The sequence below is a fragment of the Perna viridis genome, chromosome 8 (genome assembly GCF_037379345.1).
Source record: "Perna viridis isolate PV_CMFRI_1.1 ecotype Kerala chromosome 8, ASM3737934v1, whole genome shotgun sequence".
Taxonomy (NCBI): Eukaryota; Metazoa; Mollusca; class Bivalvia; order Mytilida; family Mytilidae; genus Perna; species Perna viridis.
The window spans coordinates 29979062-30000240 of record NC_142452.1 but is presented as its reverse complement, the minus strand read 5'-3'; the positions used below and the strand labels follow the sequence as shown (position 1 = coordinate 30000240).

Below are 21179 nucleotides of genomic sequence, written 5' to 3'. Positions count from 1 at the left end.
ATCATGGACATTCCTTTGCTATAATAGAGGTATAAATTTAAATTCTGTGAAATGCTTGTTTAAGGCCTCTTTTGGCCCTTTATTCTAAAACTGCTGCTAAAATCAATACCAACCTTCCCTTTGTGGCTTGGAATCTCGTTTTGAAATTTTAGAAAGATCAATCAATACCAAAGTTCTTGCATGAAAACTAAGTGTCTATAAACAGCCACGATCACGCGCCATACAAATACACAACTGCAATTTTTTGCAGTCCTATAAAAAGAATAAAACAGAAAATGCTCCACTAAAAAATCTCTGTAAGAGATTTCTCTGCTTTGCACCCTCAGTGTTGTTAAGATTTTTTATTTCCCTTTATATTTATGCAATCTTTACTACACATTCTGAATGAAAATGAATGACAACAAACACTGAAGAAAAGATTTTTCATTAAAATCAGTACATATCAACAATGATCACATAACATAAATAAATAAAATTCAACAAACGAACAATATCCTAGATTCTCATCCCCTCCCGACCTGATTTTTTTTCAACACCCTCAAAATATTTTTTTCTTAACATTTTTTGCCCAGTTTTAGTCAATTTCTTCAAAATTGTGACAGCATTACCACTAAAATTCATTGATAGAATTGTGTGTTCAACCAATTTTTTTTTACTTATTTGAAATCACAGAATTAAGAATGTTTTATTGTGGCTTTAGATAAGAGTTATTTTCTCAAGCTAATAATATACAGATATAATTATAAGAAAACTTAACATAAGAGAATACTTATAGGTTAAATTTTAAAAAGAAAATGTAAGTGATGTTCATCATACAAATATATTTCAAAATATTTTGTTCATTGTTAAGAGTGGTTTCCAGAAGACATTTTGTGTTGCTGTGAACCTCACCAATTTACTTTTTGGGGGGAAAATGGGAAAAAAATAAAACCACCATATTTTGCCTTTCAATGGCAATAACTCAAACTATAAAAAAAAAAAAAAAACTAGTTGTCCAAGTATTCTACAAAATCCAATGAAATATTAAACTCGCTCATATTAACAATGAAAGAAAATGGAAGAGAGACAACTCAATTTTCTATGCATCAGGACTCTGCAATTTAGAGATTCAAGATTAAGGATACAGTGTACTGATAGGAATAATTTGACTTATTAGAAACAAATTGAATGAGGCCAAGAATTTTAACTGGTAATCCATGCCTTGCGATTTCAATTATAAAAAAATACCATCAAAAAAAGGTTTTACAGCAGCAAAAACATCCTGAGCTGCAATCATAACTTACCCTAGTGCAGTATATTTTTGGAGGTTTATTTTAATGGCATACATGTTCACCATAAATTTTGTAAGTTAACCTATCTTCAAAAAAAAGACCATCAATAAAAATACAGATAGAAGGATTGACAGATGAGTAAATGCAGACCAAAAATTACATATCCAACGATTTTCTCAAAAATTAAAAAGGTGGAATACAACATTTATTTACACATATTGCAAATGCATTAAATGCAAATATGGGTCTATCTAAAAGTCAAATATGATGTGATTAATTAATCTACATATAATCAATATAACTGTTCAAATATACATTTGTTATATCCCATAAATAACTCTTCTTGTGTCCATTTTCTAGGGTCTGGCACATATTGTGAAATAATTTTTAACTGGTTTTAGTATAAAAATTCTGGTGGACAATTTTTCTGTACTTTTCTAAAGAAGAAAGTTACTAGAACTTTAAGTGTTAATATTTCCAAATACCAACTTTCATATGCACTGTTATTGTCAAATACAGTTTTTACGAGGCCTACCAAAAACAAAACATTTGTGAGATAAGATATGCACAAATCACTTATCATAAGCATCTCCATGGATTTAAGGCAGTTACCACTTGTAACCATAGCAATTTAAATGCATAAAAAAATGAAGAAAGACCTGACCTGCAATGCAGTCAATTCACAATGATAATTAATGTTCAGCAATTTCTATCTCTAAACAAATACTGCCATAAAAGATACATTTGAAGAAAAATTCATTAATAACTATTGAACAATGTTATATGTTAAACCTAGGTTTATCCACTTTTTAATGTTGCAAATAAAGTCATAAATGATTTCCCTTTGAATTATTTTAAGTTTTTCCAGTTTAACATGGACATGACTAAATTCAATATGAAATTCTAAAAATAAAATATCTTTGGTCAATTTATTAAGAAATTCAACCTCAAAGAGTAAGTATTGAATTGAACAATCTATGGTTAAAACTGACATTATTTTTTTTCACTTCACTAATACATGACAGATGTGCAAGCTTGAAGGAAAGTGGTCTGCACAAGTTATCAGTATACATGTACTTCAATATGAAAAAAAAATCTAGATTTGTGTTTAATCAACAATCATACACACCAATAACAAATATAAGAATATGATAAAAGTCATGATTGAATTTCAAATAAAAGATTGTTGGAATGTTACCTGATGCTGATACGTGACTTCTTATATATACATGTATGTACATGTTTTAGCATCTAATACCATCATTTAAAACATGTATCATGAAAATGCAGATTTTGGGTTACATGTGAATTCAAAAGGTTAACTCACTGAAAGATTTTTTTTTCATAATTATATTAAAAAATTCTGTTTCACAAGGATTATTCTTATCCAAAATTTCACAACCAGTATGCAGAGGTATATTAGTGCCAGTGAGTGTACATAACAGACTATTTCCTATCCGACAACCCCCACTCCAAAACAAATGAATCTTTGGACCAATTTTATTTACATTACTGAATGTATATGAATGTTTGTTGCAATACTTTATAACACAAGGTTTCTCTGTACCATTATTATTTAGTCTGAGAGAATAAAGAAATGAATTAAAACAATAAATTAATTAAAAAATGAGAATACTGCTACAATTGATGATTAGATGATAAACCTTCAGTGATGTACATAAACAAAATGTATTATAGAAATGTTTTCGTAAGTTTAATAATAGTAATACCAGTAAAGAAATAAAATAATATATTAAAATTTTCATACATAATTTATATAGCTTCAATAAATTCACAATTTTATTATTTATACATCAAATCTGAATGACGGCTTAAGGAGGTAGACCTGGGGTCAGGGACATAACTCTTGAAATCAGAGATATGCTTGTATCATATTCAATTTCACCAAAGCCCATCAAGCTTCCAAATGAAATAGAACGAAATCAGTCCAAGATACTTTGACACTTATATGAGATTGATGTAAAATGCTGAATACAAACGTTCCAATGAATTTTGAGAGTTGCGTCCCTTACCCTAGGTCTACCTCCTCAAATCATACAAATATTAAATGAAGACACAGACTTTTTAAACAATATGCCTATTTCAAGCGTAATTCACATGAAATTTATTTGAACATATTTTTGCCACTGGTTTGATGAGTAATTTTTTACTTCAATTTGATGACAGAGATTTGAAGATACAAATGTACTAATAGGACAGATTGTAAAATAGTAGAATATCAACATAACAACACTTAATGGAAAGAAAATCATTAAAAACGCACATGTTATAAGATACATCATACACAAAGACATAATTGTAGAATGAATATCAGTAAAGATTTCAATCAAAAAATGGATTTCACCGCTAATTTTGTTTTAATTTCAAAAGCCTTGATATATAGCCTATAACAATAGTTTAAATACATAGAACAGATATACTCTGATAGAAAATTGCTTAATAAAATCTTCAGAAATTAGTTTATGTTTTCAATTATTAAAAAAAATTCTCATTTTGCTAAATGTAATTATACGTTTAAGTTTAATTTAATTTGTACTCATTAACATATGTGAAATAATTTTTATACAAATGTATAAGTACATGAAATATTACGGTATTCATAAGTATCTATTCTAATATGATGTGCTTCATATCTCTTTAGACCACAGCCATGTTAAAAGTGATAAACATATTACCAACATTAAAGTGTTTTTATTTTCACTTTAAATTTATGGCTCTTGGGTCAGCATTTTTAAAATTGAGCATTATTAAAATTTAGTTAAAGTTTAGACTGTCCTACTAGAACTACTCAGACTGTTGTTTTTCACCATATACAGCCCATCCATCAGTCATAATATCATTCGAGACCAGCTCAAATTAGTCCTTCAGAAAGGGGTTCTACTACTCACGTTGATCATGTCAGTTGGTCTAAATGGAAAAAAAACACTCATAATAGAATAATAAAAAGTGATATATGTAGTGTGTATCTACGTAAATGTATACAATACATGTTCATGTATGTTTTTAAGAATTTTGTGTACACACATCAATTGTCTTCTTAGAATACATACTGGTTCATAAATGTGCTTAATTAAGAAATACATGTACTTGTATATTACAGTAACTTTTAAAACAAGAGGCTCCCAGGAGCCTGAATCACCCACCTGGTTGAATTTTGCCTTTCAAAAGCAATAAATTTAACAAGAAGTTGTCCAACAACTCAAGAAGTCTTTGGTAGGGCTTATCATAAGGATCATTTCATCAATTGAAGGTTTCTTTTAATTTATCACAGTTATCAAGATATTGACTGAAAACTGTTAAAAAAAAGGCATTTTTCCCTTTCAATAACTCTTACAAGGAGTCATCTGACAACTTTTATCCCTGAAGACTTTTATAGTCCTAATAATAAGGATCATTTCAGCTATTGAAAGAATTTGGCTAAACCTAACGGTTTTGGAGATACATGCGAAAAACTACTGTCTGACCGCTATGTTCTATTATTAGTAACGGCTGCCATGTTTTTGATGGATCAAAAATCTGCACATCATTTCTATGCAGGATACCCCAAAAAACATTTGTACCAAGTTTGGTCTCAATTGGTCAAGTAGTGTCAGAGGAGAAGATTTTTGAAAGAAACAACATTAAAAATAGCAAAAATCGTTGAAAAAGGGCAATAACTCCAACACGGCTTAACGGATTAAAACCAAAATTTAACCAGAGATAGATCTCATCATGCTGAACACTTTTATTCTGTCAAAATTTAGCTAAACCTAACGGTTTTGGAGATATAAATTTGAAAAAACTACTGTCTGACCCCTATGTTCTATTTTTAATAACAGCGGCCATGTTTTTCGATGAATCAAAAATCCCCACTTCAGTTCTATGCAGGATACCCCAAGGAACATTTATACCAAGTTAGGTTCTAATCAGCCAAGTAGTTTCAGAGGAGAAGAGTTTTGAATAATTGTTAACGACGACAGATGCCAAGGGATGGCAATAGCTCACATGGCCTTTGGCCACATGAGCTGAAAATACAAGAATTCTCATTTATTAGAAGAAAATGCAAAGATGCAAGGGCAGGTGCAGATACAAGATAAAGTGTGCCGGATATACACTCCCTCTTAATGGAAATAAAAATCATTTTTTTACATGAAAGTTATTTTTTTACAAATTCTACCCCTACCTCCCCCTGAGTTCTTGAGTCCATCATCTAAGCTTTTAATTTAAAATACATGTACACCACTTTCCTTGGTCAGTGAAAGTTGACAATCATTATAAAAGTACTGTGGATCATTATCAATATCGTTAAAATTGACATCTGTTTTTCTTGTGTTTAAAATAGTGGACACTTGTGCAGAAAATAAGAAAGTATCCCTCTTTATTGAGGACAAGTTTGATGTGAATGTTGTGCAATGAATGAATATATTCACAGTTTTAAAAAAAAAATTGGTTGAATTTCATGTGTAAACCAACAACAAATGATTACTTTGGTTTATATTTCTTTAATGTTTTCTCCATCTATTGATATAAATACTGTATTTTACCCAAAACAAACATCCATATATTCAAGAATTTTCTTGGTAGAGTAACTGAGAGCCTACACAAATAAAATATAATCACACTAGAAATTATTGAACTACAGCCATCAATGGAAAGCACTTACTTTTTACCATATTTGATATGTATAACGAGGAAGACTCCTCCTAGCAGTATACAAATACTTCCAACAACTATGTAGGCTATACCCAGGAATGGATTTTTCCCTCCTAACCAAGATGTTGTAGATAAAATGAATAATTTCTTGCCATCAAAAGACGTCACAGGATAGGCTGAAAGAACAATTTAATTCATAAAAGATGATTCAAGTTTTGCCCAGAAAACAGGACAAGTCACAACCCCTAAGCTAATCACAAATTTCCTTTTGTGGTAAGTCAATGTTCATTCCAGACCACATCCTTGCACCATTCAATGATTGGTGCAGATATTTTATGCAAGGCACACAAAAGGTGTGGCATGTGGGCCCAGTGGCCTCACAGTATTTCGTACGTCGATCTCTAAATTTCCAGATTTTTTTTTAGTTCTGTTTCCCGACGCATATCTGTCATTTAAAAGCCTAATGGACTTGACCGTTTCATAGTAAACACGAGAAGCATAAGTTAAAACTTTTAGCATGTCAAAAACGATTTCATGATTTCACGACTGCAGGCGGTGTGCAGGGGACACAATCATTTCCCCTAATCCAATTAATGGGACCCAATAAATTTCAGATCAGCCGACTGACTGAAAACAAACGGACATGGCTGGCGAACATAGAGTCGAGAATTTCGAGTGAAGATGAATCTGTCCATTGTCCTGGGCCAGGTTGGATACGATAAGAACAGAAAGATTCTAAGTGGAGCTGCAACATCGTACTGACTTACAATTTCAATCAATACAGTGCTATAATAAAAGAACAACATGTACAAGTAATTCTTTTTATTCATTTGGAGTTCATGTATCTCTGTTACCTCTCACCTAAAATGAAACTTTAAAGTATATACAAACCTGAGGTGAACTTATTTGTTGGTTGAATCTTTCCTGTTATGTAAAAATAACCCCTTATATTACTGTCATATTGGCCCCCTTTATACTGAAAATGACCCCCTCTTTTGCTGTCAAGAGGCCCACTGACCCCCTTTTGCAATTTTCTGAAATGAACTCTGAATCTGCATACATGTACATTTTATTTTGTGTATACTGGTGGGTGACTCCCCTCGTTAATAAAAGCCTTCCTGAGTACCTCATATCTTTTAATGGAACAGCCTAAGGAAGAATCCATCTGTCCATAATGATAATAGGAACTTACAATAAGAGATATTCATGGTGTACGATCCCTTTGGAAGTCCATTTGCAAATGTTCCACTAGGTTGGATTCTTCTATGTAACTTTCTAAAGTTGGGTAAGGCAGCTGTCCTCATCCATACAATCAAGTCCTCATTTTCATACCCAGTATTGGCAGAGTTATTAACATCCAAATTCTGGACCATCTTATTGTTCCAATTAGGAGGGTTAGTAAAGCCATTCCAAGCTACAGATAGAATAAGAAGTTAAGCAAGTAATTAGAAAAGTGTGCATTCACTTAATATTGTAAAAAGCCAATTCATTGCTCTTCCTAGAGAAAAAAAAAAAAAGGACAATGGAGCCTAAGAGGAGGACAAAGAACAAATAATATCATCAAATATGGATCAAAGACAGAAATGGCTTTTTTAACATGAAGTAGATGTCAGACAGGCCTGAAATCGGATCCCTAAATATGGGACCTGTACCTGATGCTAGATACCAAATATCGAGAGGTTGCATTAGAAGTCTAAGCTGAGAGAAGTGTTATGAAAATAATTTTGCCACCCAATTTCCCTACTCTTTTACCATACTATAACCTATTTTCACATATGTAATTCAGCCAATTAAACTGAGTTAAGTTAATTTTTTTTATTCACTTTGATATTTTATCAAAATCAGGGAGAGTTAAAAGTTAATCAGGGAAAGTAACTTTTCTATCCTCACTTCCCTGTTGAAAGTTGTAATCAATGAAAAATCCTAAATCACAGATTACATGAGAGACAGCTTCAAATATAAGGAGAATGGATATGGTGAATATGTCAAAGAGACAACAACTCCACTGGGATGACAAATTTCAGCTCAAGGCCACAGTTCTTCAATGAGCTATGAGGAAACCCTCACACCACTTAGCAGGCTGCAGCTGGCCCTAAAACAACATTATTTAAAGGGGCAGCCAAATAGTTTCCTCTATAAACTCCATGCCTAAATTTTGGGAAATTGCATATTTTACAAGTATGGTAATTAATCCATATTTTCAATAACTAAATACATGTAACTTTAACTTGATCACTTACTTGATGGGTTGTTAAACTTTTCTTTTTTGTCTGAGACCCATGCAATACCAGTATTTAAAAGTGTCACTGACTCTGTTCCAAACTTCAGTTCAAATGTATCTGTAGAGAAATAGAGAAATGCATGTAGTAAAATTAAGAAGATATCACAGGAGCCCCCGCCTCATTTGTTAGTAATGATTTTTTTTTTTTAATTTTAATACTCCCTATAACAAATCCCTTACTTTGTTGCTTGGGAAATATTTCTGACAAAAATAACAAAGTCTAACTATCACCCAGTTCTGTAATATTTCATGAAAAATCAAAGTTGACACTGCACACCTTCCTCATGTGTAGAAATATCCTGTAAAATAATTTAGATCTAGTTCAAAAACTGTACGAGGAGACAGCTGGACAAGCCATGATCCTTATATTTCTGAGTAAAATGACTAAGTCTAACTATCACCAATTTCCATAACATTTCACGAAAATCAAAATCATTTGGCCCTGCACACCTTCATCATGTGTAGAAATGTCCTGTAAAATATTTTAGATGTAGTTCAAAAGCTGTACGAGGACATAGCCGGTCAAGCTATGATCATGTGTAATCCGGAAGGGTGGACAAACAGGGGTAAATTAATATGCCCCCTGACAGATTGTCGCGGGGGCATAATAACATGGAATTAATTAAAATATGAAGCAAGTAACTGAAACCTGAGTAACTGATTAACTATGATACATGTACATGTACACTGTATATATCAGACATTTTATCTTAAGTCACAGTATACCTGTTTTAAAGTATATTTAAAACCTGAGTATACCAAACACTTGTCTAAAGTGAAGACATTCTTCAGTCTAAATTAGGTTTTCCTATGACAGGCTTTAATGTACCGGAAAATAGGAAAAAATACATGTAGACTTACTTGCTGTACATGTATATAAAGTGTATCTAATATTGATAACCATAACCCAAATAGACAAATTAGAAGTAAATTTTTTAAGTTGATGTATCAAACAACTAGAAGCCCTGTTTGTCACAGGAGCTCCCGTGTCATTTGTTAATAGCGATTTTTTTTAATAAATCAAATGTTTCTGTAAAACACTAATGATGCCCCACTCACTAGATTTGCCAAATTAAGAACATGTTTATTATTGTATGAAGACATGGTTTGCAGAATCAGAAAGGTTATGTATAGTTGGTTGATGCAGTAAATATTTGGTATGTTAGGCTAAGCACTGCAAAAATACCTACAATAAGAAAAAGAGGACTGATGGACGGACTGACAGACACATAAAAAATATTAATACCCCAATAACAAATCCACAACTTTGTTGCTTCGGGTATATTTCTAACAAAAATCAAGAAGTTCAACTATCACCCAGTTTCGTAATATTTCACAAAAATCAAGATCCTCTGACTTTGCACACCATCATTATGTGTAGAAACATCCTGCAAAAAATATTTTAGATGTTGTTCAAATACAACAGGAGGAGATAGATGGACAAGCCATATAGCCATATTTCTGATGAAAATGACTAAGTCTAACTATCACCAATTTCCGAAATATTTCAGGAAAATCAAATCCTTTGACACTGCACACCTTCATCATGTATAAATATATCCTGTAAAATAATTTAGATCTAGTTCAAAAACTGTACGAGGAGATAGTCGGACAAGCCATGATCCTTATATTTCTGAGTAAAATGACTAAGTCTATCACCAATTTCCATAATATTTCACGAAAATCAAAATCCTTAGGCCCTGCACACCTTCCTTATGTGTAGAAATATCCTGTAAAATATTTTAGATGTAGTTCAAAAACTGTACGAAGGAGAAAGTCAGACAAGCACGATCATGTGTAATCCGGATGGACAGGTGGACAAACGGACAGGGGTAAATTAATATGCCTCCTGACTGTTTGTCGTGGGGTCATAAAAATACTACAAGAATTTCAATATTACAGCCAGCCTAGCATAAAAGGATTTATCTACATTGTACATTTTTACCATTAAAAAGACTGTTAGCAATTGCACCACAGGGAGCTATTGGTAACGAGTAGCTTGAATTCAGATCTTTTTTCAGGAATGGCTTGCAGTCAGTGTTCAAACTAGACTCTGAGACAGTTTCTCCATGAAGTTGGTTGTCGTCACGGGAACGTACATAACGTCGGTGATTTTGGAAATAGTTCTGCAGCCCATAATACAGATAGACTTCTCCCTAAAAGAAAAAAAAACTAAGTTACATTGGATTGCATTTATAGAGTAAAATGTGTATGTGAAATTTCATATAATTTTTACACCAGCATAGACCTGACCAAGTTTCACCTTTGGCCTCTGCCTTGAACAGTTTCAGCTACAAACCAGAACCATAAATTTCATAATTTTCCTTTTACAAAATTCCATATATTTCCATCAGTTTAAAACAATTCATGCCAGACTTAAATTTACCAAATAGGAACAAGAGATTATACAAGATGTTTTTAAATTACATGTACAATGCACTACATGGAACTTAAACTGCAAGTACCCATGTAAATTAAACTATAGAATAATTCATAAGAAAAAGTGACTATTTCAAATGTAAACATGAGGGTTGAATAAACCAAACCCTTGACAGAGCAAGTTATGTTAAAAAGCTAAAATCTGTAAGTGTTTTCGGCATGAGCACTTGTAGATTGATAAGTTATGACTACCATTTCACTACCTGTTGATATCAAAATAGATTTTTTTCTATAATTTATTGTTGTATTCAAAGATTAATAGGATAATTAATTGGAGAGTGAATAACCAAAATATGATCATGAGTGCCGAAGAACGCGTAGATTTAACAAGTGCGGAAAAGTTAAATCTTTATGTGATCTTGGAATGAGTAATTATACATATGTATTTTGGTTATTCATGAAACCCAATTAATTTTAATATTTAATGTACAAATTTTCTCCAAAATTTAAATATTTTCTACATAAATTTTTAATTCTTTAATCAAGATACTGATATTGGCATTGTGACCTTTTGGCGGGACAAAGACAGTAAGTGAAATTATCAAATTTATTTCAGTGTGAATTATCATTCTTTTTATACAGGGATCATATAATAATATTTGACCTGGAAAACATGGAAACCATGGTTTCTTTATTAATATTAAAATGATCAAAACAACCAGTAACACTGGAAATCTTTAAAAACTGTAAGCATACTAATTTTCATAGTGGAAAAAAGTGAGAAAAATAGTACCTACAAATTTGATTCTTAATACTATAAACAAAAAAAATAATTGTTTTTTTTTAAACCATGAAAATAGATTCTAGCAAATATGTTCATTTGACAGAAACCATAAAGTTTAGCAACTGCAAAAATTCCAATGTTTACAGAATTGTACATTTAAAACATTGTTGTAGGTACACTGTAAATAAAGTCTCTGTGAAATTTTATATTCAAACATTCAATACCAAAAGTTCTTCATTCAACTGATGTAAAATTAGGGTATTTTGGAGAACTTGCTAAGGGAACATTGGTAATGGAAAACTAAGTAGATTTTTTGTTAATAAGACATTGGTATGGAGGAATTTGAGATATTGATAAGTGTAATTCCAATGTACTTTGAATGGTGTTGTATTCATGAACTCCAAAATCCAATATTTGTCTAGTAAAGACCATGATTAACCAGCTTCTAGTAAATTTGGGGAAAATGGCAAATGTGCATTTGGTCTATGGTCCATATCTTTATGAAGATCAAATTGGCAGAAGGAACATCAATTTTGAATAAAATGTAAATGTTTACCACAGCTCTTGTTAATATAATATTCTTTCTCATTCTAAAATTTTGCATTATAGTAATAGGATGACAGGAGAACTAAAAGCAATAAAATTTCACTGTAATGCACTAATGGTTTAAAATTTAAAATACCATGTTTTATATTGGTTCTCAACAGAGGAAAGTCAAATATTTTAAAATTACAAATAAATAGATATTAGCACTTCCTATAAACGAAACTATATAACAATATATTATACTTCCTACAAAACTCTTGAATTCTGATTGGGTAATGGGTAAAGAGTTATTTTAGTCTAATCCCTTCACATCCTTACTTGGCCCGCTCCCACTGAACATTGATTGGTTGATCGATATATCATCCCCGATATATCACACTCTCATATTCAGTATAATATAACACATACTGCCTGTAGTAGAGGGTGTTATGCTTTGTATCACACTCTGTAAATATATCATCCTCGACTTCGTCTCATGTGATATATTTACCTCGTGTGATACTAGAGTGTAACACCCTCTACTACAGGCAGTACATGTATAATGTGAAAGTCATCGTGCTAAAGTGAAAAGACTTGTATTTCACCTCAAAGTCTTTATCCAGGGTGAAGTTTACATTGCATGAACACACATATCCTGTATTGTTCGTTCCAATATTCTCCAGTTTGGCAGCACATGTTTGGCCACTGTTATCAGTACTTGTACAGAACGTATAATCATAGGAATACTCGTTGATCTGTGAAAGGGAAGGTTATAATTAGTTACATCAGAATTCAGTGTTACAAGATCAGGAGTTCAAATTTACTTTCAACAGTGGAAGGTCCTAGACTTTTCCAGTTTGTAATCAATTACCGGTATTCAAACAGTCTCTGGGAAGCCTCTAAATATTCAGAATACTTTTCTAAACCAGAAATGACTGGTAATCTGTGACTGTTGACTATATGACCATATACATGTATTCTACCTGAAATTCCTAAAAATTATGGACAAATCCTAAAGGTTGGCATCTATGATACAAGTACACTATGAATAATTACATGTATGTGTAACCAAGGTAACTATTTCACCACACATAATTATACATGTACCATGCAACACATAGATAACTTTAATTATAGACAGCTTGGCTATAACCCAAACCCAGTTAAAAACTGATTCAGCTTAAAAAAACTCCTTTAGTCAAGTAACTACTTCATACTACCAATTACAATACTGATGGGCAGTCCTCCTATAAAATGGTATATGTATAGTGTGTATTTAAATTAACTTATGCATTTGTACATGTACATGGACATTTTCAGTACAAGTTAGTTCAGTACTTACTCCTTCAGAAGTAATATACAAGGCAACACCAAGAGGAATAAATGCAATGCCAATTGCAAAGAACGCTGGTAGTACAGTTCCTGCAGTGAGGATAGGCTGCCAGGCTGGCAACTTTTGCTGTTTGAATTTTGTATCTAAAAACATAAAAATACAGCATGTACATGTAAAGAATAGGATGTAATGTACACTGATGTAGTTCTTGAGGCTAATTTAGTATAATAAAGTTCCTTCTCTCACTTGACCAAACAAACATATAAGTTTATGATTATTAAAACAGTACTAGTACTAAGAACATACATTGTACATGTACATGTATTCGATTCAGATAGGCTGATACAAGTATGTAGAAAATTCATTTACATGTATCAACAAAGGCTTGGAAAGGGCTTAACATGATCTAAATAAATGATTTTGTTATGGAGATAACTTCTACACGTAGGTTACATCAAGACAGAGTACATACATGTATGTAACATCCAATACTAAATGTACACTGTGTGATAAACTTTCAATCAATATTTTATAATTGTTAAATGTTTTTAATGGCTGTTCAGTGGCTTTTATGCACAATCTTATCATGATTAAACATTCAAGTGTCTGAAAGGGTATCCTTTAAGAGTACTATTAGTAATTGCTACATGTACATGTAAAAAAAAGCAGAGTTTTTTTTGGGGGTATATTTATTTGCTAATACATGTATAATTGAACTAGAGATTCAAGAGGGCCTGTATTTGTACACTTGGTTAAAAATAGTCTTTATAGCCTTCTAAAACAATAACTAAAAAATGGACTCTTGCTCCTACTATACAAAATGTAGTTTATACTACTGTCATTAGAATCATGTAATCAATAGAGATTGTATTTTTCCACCTGGTGTTTAAGTTATAAAACAAATCTCTCAAAGTCATTTTAGGCCAATGAGCTACATGTAACTACAGAAAAAAGTATACATGTACATGTATGAAACATGCTAAACTATAAACAGAATGTGATTAAGGTTACAAAGGGCAAGAAAACCGTACAGCTTGCAGCATAGTCTGATAGATGTCAGGTATACCTCCAATATCTGGCTTACCTGGCACAACTCTTCGAAGTTTACCTCTGTAATTTCTAATATACAACTCATTTATTATGATAATTGAAAGATAGCTGTGGTAATTCCTAGGTTAATTTTACCTGTTCGCCTGGACAGGCACAAGTAGCTTAGTTAAATAGGTGATTAGTGAAATGTTATTGCTTAGAATTTTATGACACAAAACATGTGAAGAAATAAATTTAGTGGTTTATCATAAAAAGAGTGACAAGAATATTGACTTTGTTAGTCTTTATTGTGGCTTATAAGAACATATCAGAACAGTGGACAGTCATTTACACAATGTAGTTAAAAAAATATATGAAATCACAAAAAGTAGTATTTTTATGCTTTTCTTCGAATGCAGACAAATTCTTTTATTTTTCAATTTAGAAAGTAAAAGTTAAAAATTATAAATGTTAAGGTTTCGGTTTTCCATTTTTTACCCAAGATTAAATTGAAAATAATATAAAAATAATTAATAAAAACCAAAATAAAAAGTACATATTGGCATATGCATAAGTAAAAAGGATTTTTACTTTCATTATTTCGAAAATTATTGAAAACACTTTATACATGTATTTAGTCAAAGTGTAACAAATGTTATAATGTCATTTTCTTCCCTAGAGTCAAGACTTAAAGCCTTTTTACTTTCTTTTTTTTTAAATAAAAATACAATAGGAGAGTTTTTCATGATGTGATCACTCACCTGTGATTTGGTTTTGATTGGCAAAAAATCCATCGAGTGGCATGGGGCATCAACTTAAATCATCATAACTTTTTCATTTTTTAAGATAATTGAAAAATTCCTGTCCATTTTGGTTCCCAAAATTGCAAATAAAATTCTTTCATCCATGGAATTTTTAAACATATATTCAGTAATTAGACTTTATGTGCATGAGATTTTAATTATTAATTTATATGAAAATAGAGGTTTACAAATAAATATCATTACAAATTTATTTTTCAGGTAAAAGATTTATTAATCCACATACAAGATATGAATTATTTTATCTAAATGAAACATTGCACAGAACCAAAATTGGATATAAAATAACACAGTTATAAAGTTTGGAATATTGGGATTCTAATCATGAACTTTTAAATTGTTTATTTGCCAACAATTTGACACTTAATGATATACAAATTAGTGAATATGACATCACTAATGAGATTGGCAAACTCTCCTACGTCATCAAAAATTCATTTCATATGAATTCAGTGCAAAGTCAAATAAATTAATAGATCTACCCCCAATCCTCACTTTTTTTGTAAAAAAATATTTAAAAATTGCATAGAAGCATTACTTTTTTACCTATTTGTAACTCAGTTACGACACAACAGCTTGTATTTTCTGAATAATAGGAATCAGATATTATTTAAGATTTTGAATATCCATATAGAAAATTTCAGGAGGTACCTGTAAATTGAGCTTTCAACAAAACAATAGGCCTGAAAGTAGTGTTAGTGAATGAACCCATTTAATATGGAAATTGTTTTTTTAAACAATTTTTTTCAGTCACTACAGTCTTGGGGTAGTAATGATTATGCATGAAATATTTCGCTTATTGCACTATCAATTTGTAAAATTTAATGAGCAAAATTTTTTCTTAAAATTTCTGTCACATTTTGGATATTTTATAATGTATATCATTATACCCTATGACTATGTTTCTGACACAAACCAGATGTGTGAATGATTAAACTGTAGAGACTCCCCAACCATGAATGCATGGACAAGGAGCCACTGCAAAAATTTGAACAATTGAATTTCTGAAATAAAGGGGTTCAGCCATTTTACTCTTTAAATTTCAATTTTACAGTGTTCTGACACACAGTGAGAGTTCTGATACACATTGAGACGTGCTTGTCTTCAACAACTTTCCAGTGGGAGAAGCCCGGCTTGTTACATGTACCTTAAAAGAAACTGTGTGTAGGTTGAGCTAATGTAATCATAGAGTGTACCTTCTATTGATACTCTTGATTTTAACTAGTTCTCGAAAATTTTCAAGACGACTGCACTGTTCAAAAGTATAATGATTTCACATTATCTGAAGTTGAGGAAATAGAACTCCTGAGTCAGTCTGCCATGTGGAATGGTCGTGTTTTCAAGTTTAATTTATATGCCACTTAAAAATTTGAAAATTGTTATCTCAATATATTTGAGAAGCCCGAAGAATTACCCTTTGGCTTTCTACTTTTATCCTTTTCTTCCGATTGATCGGGAGTCCCAGGTGTTGTCGTCGCCATTGCAGTCAAAAATGTAAATAACAACAGCAGCGCCACCTATAAAATGTGGTATTGAAAACTGAGAAACGGTCCCAACAAAACGAAATGAAAACAAAATCTCTGCAATCTGCATCTTAGTAAAGAAATCAAAGTACTGAAGTATTGAGTCAATGAAGGCCTTCATAGTTTGCTCTGTTCACATTTCAAATCACAAAAAATGGATTGTATAATATTTAAATAGGGAAAGGACTTTAAACCTCTGTTTCGAATCAGGGGGTATATAGTTTTACCCTTGTCTGTGTTTCTTGCTTATTTTTGACTATATTTTGAAAGTTGAAATTTTCGTAGCACATTTCTAAGCATCTACTCATCACAACGGCTTGGAATTTTAATATATTCTTCCTGTAGTTATGGCATATGGTGGGAACCATTTTCAGAAATTCCTGTCTACCGAGGACTTCACTTATTTTAACATTATATTTGGCAAGTTGAATTTTTTTCGTCCAACATTCTCAGCAACTACTCATCACCGTATCTTGAGGTTTAAGCAAATTATATTCGTACTTAGGTATGCCATATTGTATATTATCCGAAAAATCGACAACAACTTCCTGTTAATCGAGGACTTTATTTTTGACTATATTTGGAAACTTTTTTGTCACGCTTTTCTCGGCAACTACTCATCAAAATAGCTTGAAATTGTAACACATTTTTTCCATTTTTGAGGAAATTCGACAACCTCCTGTTTACCGAAGAGTTTTTTTCTTCTTTTGACTATATGGTAAGATCCATTTTGAACAAATAAATCGACAACTTCTTGTTTACCGAAGACTTTGCTTATTTTCCTTTTAGCGTGGTTGAAAGCGGGTGTATCAGTAGTGGGCCATCGCTCACAGATTTCTTGCTGAGTTTTACTCTGTGAGACACAAAGCTTGTTTTCAAAAGAAGGTTATAAACCGAGCATTCATGACACCTAGACAAAACAAATGGGAGAAAAATTACCCACAACTTCAACATTTCAGACACATAGATTTGATGTCACACATTTAAAAATATACATGTTAAATCAATCTCCCATGTGTGTTTTTTTTTCTGTTTCACCAATTTCATTACAAAGCATTTGCTTCTGCTAAGGATTGAACCAAATTTTAACAACTGTTGAATCCAGTCAAAGCATGTCAATTTCCCTTTTTGTTGTCTAATTACCATCAATATGAATGAAATGACCATACAATCAGGCAAGAACATCAACACAGCAGCCCAACCAGTAGTATAGACATTCTGAGTTCTATCCGATTACCCATAGGCTGGATTCTGCCACCTCTACAGAACTAAATGTAGTTACTAACAGAATCCTAATAAGGAACAGTCCTGAGGGTATTCAAACAGCTTGTATCTTTCAGTACTTTTGGATTCCACATACTCGATGGCTAAATCAGAGAATTGGCAAGTCCCATTCTAATTAAGTGCATTTGTGTGAAATATTCAAATTGAACATAAACTGAAGACTTTTGGTGAATAAAATCTTTACCAACAAAAAGATAACAAATAATGATAGGAATATAATTATTGAAACTGAGCCTGTTACAATGATTCTGATACTGTTTACAAGTAACAATATGTAAAAAAGAGTTCGTTGGTACATATGTACAACATACAATATCTATACTTTTGATGTTGTTCAAACCTTCTTAAGTTAGTAACTTGACTATAATTATGTTGTAAATAGCCCAAACAAAAAGGACAAGGCATCAGAGAAAAGAACTAATTATAGTTTCTTATCTATTTATCATATCCCATGATTACAATATTTCATATATTAAATCTGATTTAAAATATAGAATGAATGAAATAATACATGTACTTCATAGTATTGTATATGATTTTAAGTTGATGTTCTCTTTCAAGGTATTTGAAAAATAGAAATGGCACATTTTGTTCAAACGTATCAAATACATGTAATAGTACTATCTAGTGAAGTAGACATTTTTTTACATAAGTAAATAATTATTTTAATGGTAAATCATAAAGCAAAACCTGTTATATTCATATATGCTGCATCGTATTTCCACGATCAAGGTCAGCCTCATATCTTGACCTACAATTAGAAATCGATGGTAAAGGAAAACTACTGACCAAACTTTACGACAAACGTGATGACTTTTCATTCAGAATTGTCAACTTTCCTTTCATCAGTGGCAACATCCCTTCAGCACCTGCGTATGGAGTATTCATGTCACAACTCGTACGTTATGCCAGAGCTTGCCGAAACTACGCAGACTTTTTGTATCGCACTGGAACTCTAACAAATAGGCTTCTGGAACAGGGTTATGTTGCTACATGATTGAAATCATTACTACAGAAGTTTTATGGTCGTCATCATGAACTCGTGGATCGTTATGGTGTATCCATCTGCACCATGAAAACTGATTTATTGAATGGGTCACAGTTTTCCTTTCCTCGTTTGTCTACCCCGGACTTGAATTTTTATGAGCAACTCGGCGGGTGTTTCTAGAAAAGCAGAGGACGCTTACCCTACGGGTGCACCTGGTCCATGCTCCCAGTTTTTAGTGGAGTCCGAGTTGCTCATTTGCTTTGTTACTTTGTATGTATGATTTTAGTTACTTTAAGTTCTTTGTTGTGTTTGTCTGTTTTCCATGTCTGGTCTTTGTCCCTGGATTGCATTCTTTTGATTACCGCTATAACATTGGTTCCCTTGATTACTCTTAGCATTACATTTCTGCATAAGAACCTTTGTTTAAGGCTGTTTAACATCTAAATCTTGGAATAATCCGGCAAATTAAAAAAAAATCAGAACTTGACATGATGCTCATCTGGTGAAGGGTGACGCGATGGTACTAATTATACTTAACGGCCACAGGTGTAGAAAAAAAAATTAATAAAAGATAATCAAAACTTTTGAGCAACTCATGCAGGATTTATAACGAAAGAATGATGTCTGCATTAGGGGATGCTTTTGTGAAATTACCCACCTTCAAGAAGTAGTAAAACTGTTTCCCGAATGGCGTGCCCTTCAGCTTCAGCAACTTCTCTCCTTAACTTGGCAACCCGGTAATATATTTGTTCCACAAGTTTCTCGCAAACATATATATTTATCGATCCTAGGGTCACTTATGATATTGACCTGCAGGGAACCAGTGAGATAACTTTTCTCCTCAGGTCACGTAAGAAATTAATACGCATGGGATGGGTGGGGACTGTTCGACTGTCACCACGTGATCAAACAGTCCAATGTAAAAAGTCGCAAAATAATGCGAACTTATTATACGGACTTCTAAATGAAATGAAAGAAGCGATATTCTCTTGCATGCTGGTTTTGATCAACCTTGTATTCTACGGTTATTTTTAATCCTTTTCATTTAACGTTTCACTCCATTCCATGACTATGGTCTGTGCCTAGAAACTTGATCGCGGATGCTTGTGAGTGCTACTGTAAAATATGATATCCGATTAAAGAAGCAAGATTTCACGTGATGCCTAAGTCAATTTCAGCCAATGTCGTGGTTTCATTGACAAAAAATCAAATGCAAGAAAACGAAACTATACAGATGAAAAAAATATATCAAATGAATACAAAATGAATACATTGAGCGTTATTCAGTAGCGATTCGAACCCAGTTGTTCACATACATGTTGGAATCAATAGATTAGCATCTGAATCATTAGTAAAACATGCATTACCCACCATCCTTGCCGGACTAATCAATGAAGTGTGTAACCCATGGCATGACATCACAAAATAAGAGCACACTTTTCTGGAACCACCTTCCCAGCAGTGCAGTATTTAATAAAAAAAAAAAAAAAACGATTTTATCGAATGTATCGATCCTTCTTGTGGAGATAGACACATTAGATCGGCCGACACCCTCAGGGTGAAATTGTGTCGGGATAATTTTGATTTCGATATTTATAGTTAATCGAGGTAATCACGACTTTGAATCTGCACATGCCATGCTTCTGTTGAATCGTTCATATTACATGTTCGACTATTTGTTAAGAGATATAACCAAATTCTCGTCATGACGAAGTTGTTAGATCGAGCTCACCCTATGGGTGTTTCCTGGGTTTCAGGTCAGGTTGGGGAGAGGGGCGTAAATAAAATTTAAAACAGCATGCATGCGAAGCGAGGCAAGGACATTTGAGCATAGAACTAGTGAAAAATTAAGGTTTCAGTTTTTTTAAATTCTAATTTAAGGGGGACGAATGCCGGCTGTACCAGTACGAATCCGCGCCTGAGCTGGTAATGCCTTTTTCAGGTTTGTTTCTCGTCCCCTACCTAAAAATCGAATATAGCGGGTTTTTTTCAGACCGTTGTTTATAGTATTCGCCTGTACAGAAAGTTACTGTAAGTTACTACCAATAAAGCTACTAATGTCGATCTGAAAATTTCAATAGATTCAAAAGATTTAAATAATGACATTTACAAATAAAGACGAAGTACAAATTGAAGAACCCAGCGAAGTATGATTTAAAACTGTCTTTTTTTTCTAAAACTATCGTTATATGGTCCTCGAGTCTTTATTGAACGTGAAGGGTCAAGTTACTAAATTAAGCACTGGAATGTATACAACACGTTTGGTACACATATGCAATAAGCGTTACGTGTTTTCTAAATTTGAAAC

The 21179-nt window shown here is 32.4% G+C and overlaps 1 protein-coding gene across 1 annotated transcript; it reads right to left on the bottom strand.

Annotated features, from left to right (window-relative positions):
* Positions 1-407: 407 nt before the first annotated feature.
* On the bottom strand, positions 408-16633 carry LOC148610171 (cell cycle control protein 50A-like). The gene is made up of 8 exons (XM_088542303.1): positions 16491-16633; positions 13236-13369; positions 12499-12648; positions 10151-10361; positions 8165-8263; positions 7117-7338; positions 5935-6100; positions 408-4199 (listed from the first exon to the last, which is right to left on the bottom strand). Exons 1-8 carry the CDS (start codon positions 16555-16557, stop codon positions 4157-4159), a joined length of 1092 nt encoding a protein of 363 aa, XP_088398429.1. The 5' UTR covers positions 16558-16633; the 3' UTR covers positions 408-4156.
* Between the last annotated feature and the right edge of the window lie 4546 nt (positions 16634-21179).